Source organism: Chelonoidis abingdonii, chromosome 1, assembly GCF_003597395.2.
Source record: "Chelonoidis abingdonii isolate Lonesome George chromosome 1, CheloAbing_2.0, whole genome shotgun sequence".
In the NCBI taxonomy this organism is placed as follows: domain Eukaryota; kingdom Metazoa; phylum Chordata; order Testudines; family Testudinidae; genus Chelonoidis; species Chelonoidis abingdonii.
The window spans coordinates 178678683-178692397 of record NC_133769.1 but is presented as its reverse complement, the minus strand read 5'-3'; the positions used below and the strand labels follow the sequence as shown (position 1 = coordinate 178692397).

At 44.2% G+C, this 13715-nt stretch overlaps 1 protein-coding gene across 1 annotated transcript; it reads right to left on the bottom strand.

Annotated features, from left to right (window-relative positions):
• Nucleotides 1-201: 201 nt before the first annotated feature.
• LOC116839113 (uncharacterized) lies at nt 202-13248 on the bottom strand. The gene is made up of 6 exons (XM_032804807.2): nt 13154-13248; nt 12123-12263; nt 9956-10258; nt 7608-7913; nt 2230-2361; nt 202-395 (listed from the first exon to the last, which is right to left on the bottom strand). Exons 1-6 carry the CDS (start codon nt 13206-13208, stop codon nt 244-246), a joined length of 1089 nt encoding a protein of 362 aa, XP_032660698.2. The 5' UTR covers nt 13209-13248; the 3' UTR covers nt 202-243.
• Nucleotides 13249-13715: the final 467 nt, after the last annotated feature.

The window sequence follows — 13715 nt, the reverse complement described above, 5'->3', positions numbered from 1 at the left end:
ACTTGGACCACTGAGGGGAACTGTGTACAAGGGGAGGCACATGGAGCCAGCCAACCTCCATGGTATTAGGGCTCAGTGCCGGTATCGGTGTTTGTGTGAATACCCTGCTACCATCTCTAAGGGCTTGTGATAGGTAACTGCTATAATACTAGTTGATTTCATGATTAAGAATTCCTCTCCTCTCTGGGCTCTGCTTCACACACAGCCAGCAGTATCAAATACATCACGTTGTCAGCAGAGTCTTTACCCTCCTGGTCCCAGAACCATTCTCTGGCCACCGGGATACTCGCCTTGGTCAGGGCTGCTCGTGTCTCCTTCTCCACATTCTACATGGTCCTCGTTATAGTCACTTCGGCCCAAAGTCACGTGCTGGAAGCTTAGGTTTGTCATGCGACCTTAACCCAAATAAAATAAGAAAAGCAGTAGACATTTGGGAAAGACTCTCAATGAAACACAAAACTAGCACAATCTACTGGGGCCTGCTTCCCATCAACCCTCCTAGTATCTAAGAGTCCTGGGAAAGTGAAGCCCAGAAGATGAATTTTAAACAATGAATGTGTTACACAGCTAATTTTAATGCCTCTTGAACTGCACAGTTTATGCCTATTATTTCTTACCACTCTGCCATTCAGGACATTTTGCTTCCCCCATTTTGCCTCCCTTTCCAATTTCATACGTTGCTGCCTGTTTACTTGTCCCTTCAGGATGATCGCTCTGCTTTTATTCTGCTCTTTGATTTCCCCTCACTCTCACATTCTCCTCCCCTCTCCCCCCAAGACCTGTCCATTCATCCCACTGAATTTCTCACCTCCCTCATGGAGCAGGAAGACCACATCTGTTCTTCATTGACCCTCCCAGAGGTGCATTATTTTGAAAATGTGTGTGTGTTGACATTACAGATGGTAATAATACTGCTCTCCCCTTCTATTCCTACTTTTATTCCTTCTCTCTGCCCTTCCTGTATACTATGCTGGGGTGAACTGCCCCCTCTCTCTCTCCATTTGCCTGTGGGGTATGGGAGCAAAGGGCTGATTGGTCTCCTCTCTCTTCCCTGCCTCACACAGCTGGCAGGAAAGATGCGTCATGGCCTACTTGTTGCTCCTTATGCTGCCTGTGTGCATGACCACCTCTGTCTCTGTGCTGCAAAGCACTTCCAGTCAATAGCTGACTAATGGCTTCTGGAGGATGGGGAGACTTGCCTAAGGGAGGTCTTTCTGGGACATACTGAACTCCTCCTCCCATCTAGGCAGGAGAGTGTGGAAACAAAGACAAAGTTATCTCCCCTCAACTAGACTACGAGGCATTTGCTCCTCACTCCCATCCCCTAGAGTCATGCCCATGACAATGCCATATAGAGGTTTGTGCTTATCAAAACTCTCGAGCTAAAAGATGGTCTGTCGGTACTTGGACAGGAGATCTCCAGTCTAAACTCAGATGCAGCAGAGAGGATTGGAGATTCAGTAGGGCTACGACCCCATTACAAAGTGATACAATGGCTGAATAAGGGTCTGAGGGACAGAGTTAGCTGACACAGTGCTGACGATGACTTAGAGGCCTGTGTAGACTGGGACAAATCGTGTTCAGTCCTGTGTCAACTAGCGAGGATTAAGGACTCATCACTGAATGTAATTTGTCTTAGTCTACACTCACTGATCAGCATCAGATCAGCAAACTCAGCTTTTCAGAACCGTGTTCAAACATGGCAATGTTCTGGCAACTGTAGTCACTACTGAACCACTTCAGCCCAAAGCCAGGGATACTCTTCTGCTTGAGATACAACTCTTACATGAGACACAAAACTAAAGTCCTGGACACTTCAGACCTTTATAAATCCCGGGCCCGTTTAACAAAAGTCAGAGTGTTCTCATGATATCGTGGCCAAATTCTATCTCAGGTCATTATATTCCATTCTTCCAAATCCTAGTCTCATGACTGAGATTGCATTTTGAAGCAATCCAAATTCCACAGCCTATTAGATGGCAGCAGCTTCCTGGTACAGTTAGGGTGTTAGGGCCAGATTTTTAGTTATTTAGGCACCTAACTCCCACAGAAAATCAATGGAAGTTAAGCAACTGAACACCTTTAAAAATCTGGTCCTTAGTCAGGAAAACAGAGCTAGCCAAAAAATAACTTAGGAACCACAATGTAAGGTGGACTGTCCCTATGTACTGATTTTTAGTGACAATGGTTTACCCCATTCTGTTACGGAGTTGAAGAGGGAATCCTTACCTGTTCTGTGTTTGCACTTTCGAAAATGCCACATAAGTGAACCCAACACAGCAATGAATACAGCAACATGCACTCCCACTATGGTGAATAACAGTACATGCGAGATAACTGGTGAGGCCACTGTTGCTTGTCCTAAAATGAAAATACAATGGCAAAAGAAAATAATTGATTTAAAATTCCTTCTGCCCCATTCTGTTAGCGTTACACGTGGTTCTTTTTGTAATTTCCTCTCATATACAGACAGTATAAAAAGATCATACACTAACCAATGGTACAACAAGGCTTTATTTATCTTTTCTGTTTTTCTGACTTCCCTTCAAGTGCAGTCGAGTCAGAAAAGTGACCTTACGCAACAAAACTGTGGGATTCCCTATTTTTTTTCTCAGGGTCTGCAAATTAAAGTGGCCCAGTTTACAAGTCAGATGAGTTTTCCTAACAGCTGGCATTGCAAACCCAGCACAGTTTCTGACAATCCAGCAGTGCTCCTTCTGCCTCATACAACATGACCAGAAACAAAGGTTTTGTGGTCAGATGCAAGCTTGTGATTCTGTTGAAGATTTGTGAGTCAGTATAGGCACTAGCTCACTGTACTGTAGCTTGGCTTACCCTTGAGGAGCTATGAGGAGAAACAATCTTGTTTTGGTCTGTATGAAGTCAACATGTGATGTAAAAGGACACAGGGAGCTGAATAACTGGGCAAGAAGAGGATCTGACTATAACGTTACTTTAAAGCAGGGGAAACTTTTTGGCCCGAGAGCCACATCGGAGAATAGAAATTGTATGACGGGCCATGAATGCTCACGGAATCAGGTTTGGGATGTGGGAGGGAGTGTGGGCTCTGGAGTGGGGCTGGGGATGAGAGATTTGGGGTGCAGGAGGGTGCTCTGAGCAAGGATCGAGGGGTTTGGAGAGTGGGAGGGGAATCCGGGCTGGGGCAATGGGCTGAGGGGATGCAGGCTGCGAGCGGCGCTTACCTCAAGTGGCTCCTGGAAGCAGTGGCATGTCCCTTCTCCAGCTCCTAAGCGGAGGTGCGGCCAGGTGGCTTCACACACTGCCTCATCTGCAGGCACTCCCCTGCAGCTCCTATTAGAGCATGTAAGAGCTGGAATGGGGCCATGCCCTGGCTTCTAGGAGTAGTGTGGTGTGGCCCCAACCCAGCGCCCTGGCCGGAGCAGGGCAGAGCCGCATTGTGTACCCCCAATCCAGCGCCCTGGCCGGAGTGCCGGAGTGCCGGAGCAGGGCCGAGCCACGTGGTGCGGCTCACAGGCCAGTTTAAAATGGCTCGCAGGCCAGATCTGGCCCGCAGGTCATAGTTTGCCCATCCTTTTTTTAAAGCAACTGGGTCATATTCCACGTTGGTATAACTCTAGTGGAGCCATGATAGGAATGAATTCAGTCCAAAGACAGAAGTTCTTCTAGCTAAACTTTTACCTGCATTAAAGGTTTTTGTCATTATCATATAACTCAGCTGACTTAGGGGATGGCAATCATGCGTTTTGTAAAAGTTTGGTGCAGTCTGAGAATGCCTGAGTATCAACTGTATGTACAGTACCTGAAATCAAACTGTTTGGTTGCTGTGATTATTATTGTCTGAAAATGAAAGCTGCCAGTGTCAACAAAAAAGCAAACTATTCTGGATCTGAGTAAGGCCCTTGTGACAAATATAGTCATTTTTCTGTTCAGTTGGTGAACTACATCTACACAGCAGCTATTTTCACAACACAACCATACACCAACTGAATTTATGAGTCCATACCTATCATGCTGACTGTCTTTGCACATTAAGGTGACCAGATGTCCCAATTTTATAGGGACAGTCTCTATATTTGTGACTTTTTCTTACATAGGCTCCTATTACCCCCCACCCCCGTCCCAATTTTTCACACTTGCTATCTCGGTCACCCTATTGCACATTCTGGGAAAATCTGGGCAGCTGTCCCTTAGTGCCTCAGTATGAGATAGAGTGATTGAAGGACATGCACAAAGAGTGGCGGCAACAGCACCTGAGGCAGTGCACTCTGGGATGCCCTACTGCACAGAGAACAAGGAGGAGAAAGGTCAATTGATGTATACCGGCATGGTTAGGGGGTCTTGTCCACACAGAAAAATAACAGCATAAGATGCAGATTACAGGAAGACAGGGGCAGGAGCGACAGGTTTGTATAATTTTTGGTGGTGCCCAGAATTGGTCCAAGTCCCACCACGCCCCCTCTCCCCTCACACACACACTCTCCTTCCTGCTTAACGCTCTGGGAGGCAGTTTGGGGTGCAGGATCTGGGAGGAAGTTTGGGTGTGGGAGGGATGCGGGCTCTGGGATGGAGTTTGGGTGCTGGGTGCAGTCTCTGGGCTGGGGCGGGGGCCAGAGAGGAGGACTCCCCCCAGCCCTCTCCCTGTCGGTAGCAGCAAGTTCCGAGATGGGAGGTCCCCCCTGGTTCCCCTGGTCCAACACTCACCCAAGACCTCCCCAGGCTGCTGCTCAGGAGTTGCCTGCCGGGGGGGCGGAATGCCTGCCATGCGCCTCCTCCCCTTCTCCCTCTGCAAGTGCAGTAACCACCTCAGCCTGCCCCCAGCACCACTCCCTTGTACCCGGCCACAGCAGTGCCTGGAAAGGAAGTGCAGTGCGGAGCTGCAGGGGGCAACCACCCACTACCCAGGGCAGACAGGGAAGCTTGGGGAAGTTGGGAGGTCACCTGGTGGGGTCGGGGGACACTCTGTGCGAGGGTGCAAGGGCGGCAGGCGGGGCCAGGGGAAAGACCCGGTTCCAAACATTGGTGGAGCCGGGCCCCCGGGCCCTGAATTTGCTAGAGCCTGGGCACCACAGACCCATACAATTTGCTGCCCCTGGACAAGGGACAAGATGACTCCAGGGTTTTTGCCCCCTCAACAGGACCGGCGCTAGGGTTTTGAGCACCCTAGGCGGACGGCAATTTCGCCGCCCCACATGCTGGTCCTGCAGCTCCAGTGGAGCTGCCGCAGTGGTGCCTGCGGAGGGTCCGGTGTGCCTGCGGGTGGTTCACCGGAGCCGCGTGAGCAGCCGACCATCCACAGGCACGACTGCAGCAGCTCCATCCAAGCCGCGGACCAGCGGACCGCCCGCAGGCACCACTGCGGCAGCTCCACAGGAGCTGCCTGCTGCCCCCTCCGGCGGCGCCCTGACCCAGGGAACACCCTGGGCTGCCAGCTGCAGTGGCGGCACCCTGACCCAGGGGGCTCCTGGGCTGCCAGCTACTGCGGCGGCACCCTGACCCAAGGGACACCCTGGGCTGCCGGCTGCCGTGGCGGCGCCCTGACCCAGGGGGCTTCTGGGCTGCCAGCTGCTGCGGCGGCACTCTGACCCAGGGGACACCCTGGGCTGCTGGCTGCCGGCTGCCGCGGCAGCGCCCTGATCCAGGGGACACCCTGGGCTGCTGGCTCCCGCAGGCAGCTCAGACTCCCTCTCTGTCCTAGCAGCAGGGCTGCTCGACCATTTAAAAATAAATTGGGGGGCGCTTTTTGGTGCCCCCAAATCTCAGCACCCTAGGCAACCGCCTAGTCCGCCTAAATGGTTGCACTGGCCCTGCCCCCCAAGCATTAAAAAAAATCCGTGATCACAATCTGCAGCTCTACTGCCGCCGCTTCAGTCTTTGGCAGCAGTTCAGTGGCTGGTTCTTCGCTCCGAGAGGGAGTGAGGGACTCATCACTGAATTGTGGCCGAAGACCCGAACATGCTGCCCCTCACTGTTGGCTGCCCCAAGCACCTGCTTGCTGAGCTGGTGCCTGGAGCCGGCTCTGACAAGGGACACTAGGGAAGTGAGCTGCACAGTTGAGCCCCCGCACAGTTGAGCCCCCTCTCTTCCATTTAAATCAGGGAGCTGTTAGCTAAAATGATTTAGCTCAGTGGTTCTCAACCTGGAGTACACACACCCCTCGAGGTACACAGGGGTCTTCCAAGGGGTACATCAACTCATCAAGATATTTGCCTAGTTGTACAACAGGCTACATAAAAAGCACTAGCAAAGTCAGTACAAACTAAAATTTCATACAGACAATGACTTGTTTATACTGCTCTATTTGCTGTACACTGAAATGTAAGTACAATGTTTATATTCCAACTGATTTATTTTATAATTATACAATAAAAATTTGTTTTTAGAAAGATGACCTGCAAAACCTGGGGCACAGCTAGGGAACCAATGAAAGACTTGCCAGAAACAGACAGGAGTGGAGGAGCTTCATCACTGTCCTAAATGCCAGAAGCATAATAGGAACATAATGATGATGGTCAAAATGAGAAAGTGAGCAATTTTTCAGTAATAGTTGCTGTGACATTTTTGTATTTTTTTATGTCTGATTTTGTAAGCAAGTAGTTTTTAAGTGAGACGAAACTTGGGAGTATGCAAGACAAATCAGACTCCTGAAAGTAGTACAGTAATCCGGAAAGGTTGGGAACCACTGCTGCAGCTGATTGCAACTACAGGTTCTGATGGCATTAAAACAAATGGGGGAGAAAGCTAACCCTAATCTGAATTCCTTTTCATAATAATTCATTTCAACCCAAACTGAGTTTAGTGTTTCTTGGCAGGTAAGAAGGCTAATCTTTTTAGAAAAAATAATAAGGGAAAGCTCTGAAGCAATGTTTCCTTCCTCTCTGGTCCAGTTTAGTGTCAGAATTCTACTATCTACTCTCTAAGGGCTTTTCCATACACAAAATTTGTACGACTTTAATGATACAAGTATGAAGGTCCAGACCCTGCTAATATGGGCACAGTTATATTGGCATAAAGGTTTTATATTGGTATAAAAGTATTTCAGTTACAAAAAAATCAAAATGAAAGCTTTGTTTTGAGTCGACCCAGAACCAACGTTTTTCAGAATATTCAGTGCATTGAAGTGTCAGAAAAAAATATTTTAGGTCAAATTGAACATTTAGTTTGACCAAAACATTTTATTACAGTTTTGAGCATTTAAAAATATTTTTGATGTTTAACAATTAAAACTAAAGGAAATTTCAAAATAAGTAGTTTTGAATCAAAAAAATTTTGTTTCAAAAATGTTGAAAAAAAACTTTCAATTTTTTTAACATTTTTTGAGCAAAACAATTCTGTAAAATCAACACAAATTTACAAAATATTTCAGTGTCGCCCAATCTTCATTTTTTACCAAAAATATTTCAGCTGAACTTTTTCACCCAGCTCTAGCTTCTATTTCATGAATGCGTTAATTAATTAATGGTTAACTAGTTATGGAATGTCTCTGACATGGTTCTTCTGTGCTCACATTTTGAACCTGGAATGAGTGTTATTGCAATATTTAACTGAGGGATAAAATAGCTTTTAAAGTAGACAGAATATTAACATTGTCCCATGTTTGTTAACATTTTAAATTGAGAAATACTCACCCACTTTCACATCAATCGTTCTCTGGTATATAATCTTCCCATCTCTGTCTCGCACTTCTACTGAATACCGTCCACAATCATTTTCCTGAATCCTGTCCAGTCTGAGCGTGCCATTAGGTAAGATCTGAGATCTGTAGGTGGATCTCCCATCGGACTCCGACTGAGAGTAATTTAACTCAGCAACCAACAAGCTGTCTTTCTTCCACATTATCTGGACCAAGTCTTTCCAATCCATCGCTGCTAGAGGTAGGACCATGGAGCCGCCAACAATTCCTGTTACTTCTTGAACAGGTGCTGTTCTATTTCCTGAAGGGGAAAAGCCATCTCTGCTAAATTTAAGGGAGGGAGCATTCCTTATGTTCTCTTTTAACTGAGAGTGATCTCTTTTCTGTTGTATCTTTTCAAAATGGAGGAATGAAGTCAAGTGCTAGGGAGTATGTTTGTTAAACCTAGTTTTGTACATATGGATTTAAAATAAAAATAATGCTTTCCTGTATATTTATCATACCTTTTCCATCCCAAATGATCATAAAGTAGTTTATACACTACATCGAGAGCAAACACTCAGACACCACACACTGCCACGTTGCACAACAGTTTAGAACAGCAAGTGAAGAACAATATTATATTGTTAGAAAATGAGTGAAACCTAGTTACAAAACTCCATTGAGATTGGTCAGTGTGAACTTACTCTTCAATTAACATAACATAAGTCCCACTTAAGACAGAAGATGTATGTGAACTTTAGGCTGAGCATTGTCATGGGTCGGAGTGTATGTGTGTGTATGTGTGAGTGTGTCTGTGTGTGTGTGTATGGGTGAAGAAAGATCTCACAGAAAACTAAGGTCAGACACGAATAGATGGAGTGAGAGAGGCAGCCTGAAAGAGCAGCTAAAAGTGTGTAACAGATCCTGGAAGAAACCTGGGAAGAGGTGTTTGGGTCAGGGCTGCAGGCTGAAAAGAGAACTCTTGGTGTTGTGAGCAAAACAAGATGTTTCCGACTATTTTATTTCTTCTGCATGCAGAAACACAATAAACAAAACTGCATCAAAGAAATGCCTTACCATCACCAATTTCTACTCCCAACCGCAACACCCACAGGGCCACAACTTTGACTAGCTACTCAGGTCAAAAAGTGGCAATAATCCAATTAAAATAGTTGGGAGAACTTAGAGAAGGCAGACTGCACAATTTGATCAGATTACTACAACTAATGCCCCTTCTCTTACAAAATCTAGTATAGAATCTTAATGTTTCTGAGTAGTCTTGGCTTCAGTTTTTTCTCTCATCCAAAAGTCAGCACTTCCTGCAAAACAATGTACCCTAGCACCTGGCCACGGTCTAGTTTCAGTTCTGATACAGCTGGAAGTGCCACCAATTGAACCACCAGCACAGCTTCATGCAGCACTTGATGCTCTCCTATGTAAATAAGGAGACAACTTGAAGGTGGCTTGCATCTGTTTAGTCTGCGAGATGAAAACACAGCAGAGCAAGGAATAAAAGGAGAACTAGAGCAGGCAGAACTTTCTTAAACACATGTACAATTGGACCACATTTCAACATTTTAAATTATTGGCAGACGTTGGGCACATACAAAATCCAATAGTCACATCAATAAATAGCAGTGTAAAGTGAATTCTTCTCCTACATATTCTGATTTACTCTTGTACTGGAAACTCAAGGAAGGTTTGGAGTTTGGGTTTGTTTTTGAAAAGTGTCCACGCATTTGGATATTTTATTGTATTTGAGGCTTAGTCAAAAGTTACCCAAATCTTTGTAGTCTGAACACTGGTCTGAAAATCTTATTAGAAAGCTCTCTATGGAAAGGCCCTGAAATTCTGTATTGCAATCGTCGTCGGTAAACCATTAGACCGTCCCATCCCATGGTAATCTGAGCAGTTCTGGCTTCAGTCTGGGCTGGACCCCAGAAGAGAAAAGAGTATACTATGCAAAAATGTAAAATTAAATGTACCCTAGTACATTAGAATCTCTAAAAAGGTTTGGTTCATGTTTGGTTATAAAAATATGTGTTTCTTATTTTATCTGCAGTAAGTCTTCTATCTTTACCAGGAGATCGACTTTCTGATGTTTCTGGTTAATAACCCACTGTGGGATCACATGGTGCTGAAGACCAGGAATGCAGTTCAGGAATATAGGAACATTTTTTTCTGGGTATTTTAATCCTCCACAAAAAGTGAGTTCATTAAATGACCTTCTCAGACCAATTTTTCAGCTGCAGATAGGAGTCACAGACCTGAACAATACACTGTCACATACTAAAACTACACTTTCACATTTGCATGTTATTGATATAACCTACAGGCATCGCATAGTGGGCTGATACTTACCGCTATACTCTAGCTGAATTTTTTGATGGGCCAAACCTGCCCCATCATGACCAAACACTTCTGCCGTGTACTGACCCTCATCCCCCGGCTGCATGGGGCAAACACTCAAGCTGCCATTGGAGAATGCATGAAATCTCTCTCTGTATGTTCCAGAGCCGTGTACAGGCTGACCTTTCATCTTGGCCACTTGCTTATTGTCTTTCTTCCAGGTAACATGAATATGTCTGTTCATGTAATTGTACAGATCAAGCATAACACAGTCACCTACAATTCCTCTGACAGTTCGCATCCCTTCGGTGGCCCCTGATAATAAAGAAAGAATACATGTGCATGAGAACATTTGCTTACATTCAGGGTCCTACGGTTTATCATGGTTTGGGGGACGGATTCCTGGAATCTGGCTACCCTATTGTCAGAAACAAGCAGCTCTAACAACCTGTGGCACACTAAGCTGAACTTGGCACAGATATGAGCTTTAAGAAGCCTTTCGCCCTAACGTGTGACTGAGAACAGCTCCAATGCAGCCACAGGCATCCTGCTCAAATTCATGCTTAGAAAAAACAGCAGCTCCATACAGGTATTTGGCAAAGTAAATAAAAGCCAGTATGCAAAGTCCCTAATATATGCTCGGCATTTAATTATTTTCTGACCCAAATTCACCATAACTAGCAGATGCATCATTGAGGCCAGTAGAACCAAAAAAAAATTGGAGTTTCTAGACCAAGTCATTTCTGCAGTAGTAGGAGCCAAAAAATAAAAACAAGTTAGGAAACTTTTCAGAAAGTGCAAGCAATTCATTTTGCACACTCATATAATCTAAACATCCATGTCCACTTTATATCAAATTCTACCCTAACATAAAATCACCCACATGAGATTTCACACAGATTGCTTCATAATGACTATAGTAAGATCGGCTGTGTGTCAAAATGTGGCTTAAAATGAACAGCTAGCTATAGCAGTAAGAGACTAAGGTCTCTCATGTATCTGTCCTTCTGGCCATCCATCCATCCACTTTATATAAAAATTACCAACTTCTTCTCTGACTTCTCCCTCCCTTAAGAAAGAAGGGCATTCTCACTGTAACTGGAAACACAGAAGTGATGTCATTTGGTCGGCTTCTCTAGTCTGCTAAGGCCACTTTGTGCCACTCAACCTTAAAGCTGAGATGGCCAATGGAGAATTTCCCTCTGGCAGAGGATATACAGCTGCCTCATGTGCCTGCAGCCCCACCACTACTGGCAAAAGAGGAGGGAGAGGGTGTATCAGGAGTGCAGTGCTGGCAGACTGGCTGGAGGGCAGGGTAGAGTGCACTAATGTTCAATCTTCCACTGGCATGAGGTCCCTGAGAAACTAGCTTGCACTGGGCCTGGTGGCTGAGAATCAGGGAACCACAACCAGCCCCCCAGCTCTCCACTCCATTCAAGCAGAGTGCAGACTTTGAATTTTCAATGTAAATCTATAGAAATCTTGCTTGACTTAGTTTGCAAATGCATCTTGCGTTCTAACTGCTGTTTTTTCAAATCACAATTTAAAATAAAAAATCATTTATTTTCATATTTCTTATGGTATAGGCTGGCACATTCTAAAACAAGATTTAGAGACAGTAAGGCCAAGATTTAAAAAACAGATGCCTAAAATTACACTTCAAAAACTAATTTAGCTCTAAATCAGCGGGCTGAGCATCCAGCAGATTTCAATTGGAGCTGATGTGTGTTCAGCATTTCTGAAAATCAGGTTGCTTATTTCAGAGCCTAAGTCAAATTTGTAGGAGACTGACTTTAGGCTTCTGGCTTTGGAAATCTTGGCCCAAGGGTGGGTGCTATGAATGACTAATGAATATAATCATTGAGTGCATCTAAGAACCTTGGGTCACTCATGGGACCAAACAAATTCAAAACTAGCAGACTCTAAAGTGAGGAGCATATGATAACAAGTTGAAAAACATAATATGGCATAACAAACTTTGATGGATCTGCACCACGCATCCCTACAGAGTAAGACATTAGGATAGTACTTTTATGCCTACCATGTCTGTGTAACTGAAAAACTCTTTGGTAGACATGATTTCCAGTTCTGTTGCACACATTCACAGTATATTGTCCCTCATTCTCTTTCACTGTTTTGTAAAATGCTACAGTTCCATTAAAAAAGATAGTAAACTTACTGGTACGACGTGTCCAGCTATTTAACAAAGTCTTTCCCTTGTTCCAAGTGACGTGAACAGGGTGTTCCAAGTCAGGATACTCATGATGCCGTGTAACAGAACTACCCAGCATCCCATTTACAGCTGTCACATCACTGTGCACTGGAAATATAATACATGCAAAATGTGTTTAGTTACAGAACAACACAATATGTTTCTGGGCACCACACTGAAATAAATGATGCAGATTTCTAAATTCGAAAACAGAAATGTATCCTCATGGCTAGAGCAGGAAACTAAAAGTCAGGATGCCTGGGTCCTATTCCCAGCTCAGCCACTGACTCATTGTATGATCTTGGGCAAGTCACTTTGCTTCTTAATGCTACAATTTCCCCATCTGTCAAATGGTTTACAACTTTTATTCTCTCTTAGCAGCCTTGTGATGCTTAATTAAGTAATGTTTCTAAAGTGCTTTAAGATTTTTTGATGAAAAGATGTCACTGCCAGTATATGCTAATGCCAAGTGTGGACAATTTTCAGCAGCTGATACTAGTCAAAGTTATTTGTTTTTGCCTTCTGGAAACACACAAAAAATATAAACTCAGAAATAACGCACCTATCATCCTTAAAGTTTTTGCAGCTTCTTATTATCATCTAAATACAATTCAGTGCAGTATTCTTCCCAACATTAAATGTACAATATATTTTATTATAATAAATGAATTTCTTTTTATGCTTGTCTTTGGTTATTTTACAGATACACTGAAATCCTCTTATATTGATGTCATTTCTTTTGCAATGAACAACATGACTATAAGCTAAGGCTACATATGGAAATAAACAGATTGAAACACTCTGAGCAAGTAGTTCTACTTTATCCTAAAACATGCTTCAGTATTGCCCCAATCCTGCAACCACCGAACACATTGGCAAAACTCCTCTTGATTTAATTTGGAACAGAATCACATGTCTAATCTGAATTTAGAATAAACACATTCCACTCTTAAAGAATTACCGAGAAAGAAAGAAAGAAAGAAAGAAAAATAGCTTACCCTGGAGAATAATAAGTGCAAACAACGTAGGCTGGAAGATTAAATTAGATGACATTTCAGAAATTATTTTTGTTCCAATATTTCACATACACTGTACTTTTTTGAGGAAACCTCTGCATTCCACTAACTTAAATCCATACTGCGTGGTGTGTCTTGAAGATTGTGAACATGCAGAAATGCTTAAAGGCTTGTTCTATTTTTCAGTTACTTCCTTACTGACTCAGAACTAGAGTTCTCACACAGGGACAGTGGATATTTTGGAAGGGAAACATTGTGGCTTCAACCACTGTGTCATATAAGCATTAGGTAAGAACTTGTGAATATACTTCCTCGTTTTCCACGTCATAGTGGCTGCTGCAGCAGGTGGAGGTCAGCTCAGCAATAAGACATTTTGTAGCAAAATAAAGCTGGGGAAATAAGGCTTTTCTCGTCCCTATTGTGTGAGCATGCACCAAAACGAAGATAGAGCTGAAGCAGGGCTGTGCATGCATGTCTGTGTTGTTATTATTAGTATAGTTTATATTTTCATAGTTCCTAGGAGCCGCAGTCGTGAACCAGGACT

Coding starts and splice junctions, on each gene's coding strand:
- LOC116839113 (XM_032804807.2), bottom strand. CDS start 13,208: ATGTCATCTAATTTAATCTTCCAGCCTACGTTGTTTGCACTTATTATT. Junction 10,259..12,122: donor TAGCTGGACACGTCGTACCA/GTAAGTTTACTA, acceptor CTTTATTATCAG/GGGCCACCGAAGGGATGCGA. Junction 396..2,229: donor AAAGTGCAAACACAGAACAG/GTAAGGATTCCC, acceptor ATTTGGGTTAAG/GTCGCATGACAAACCTAAGC.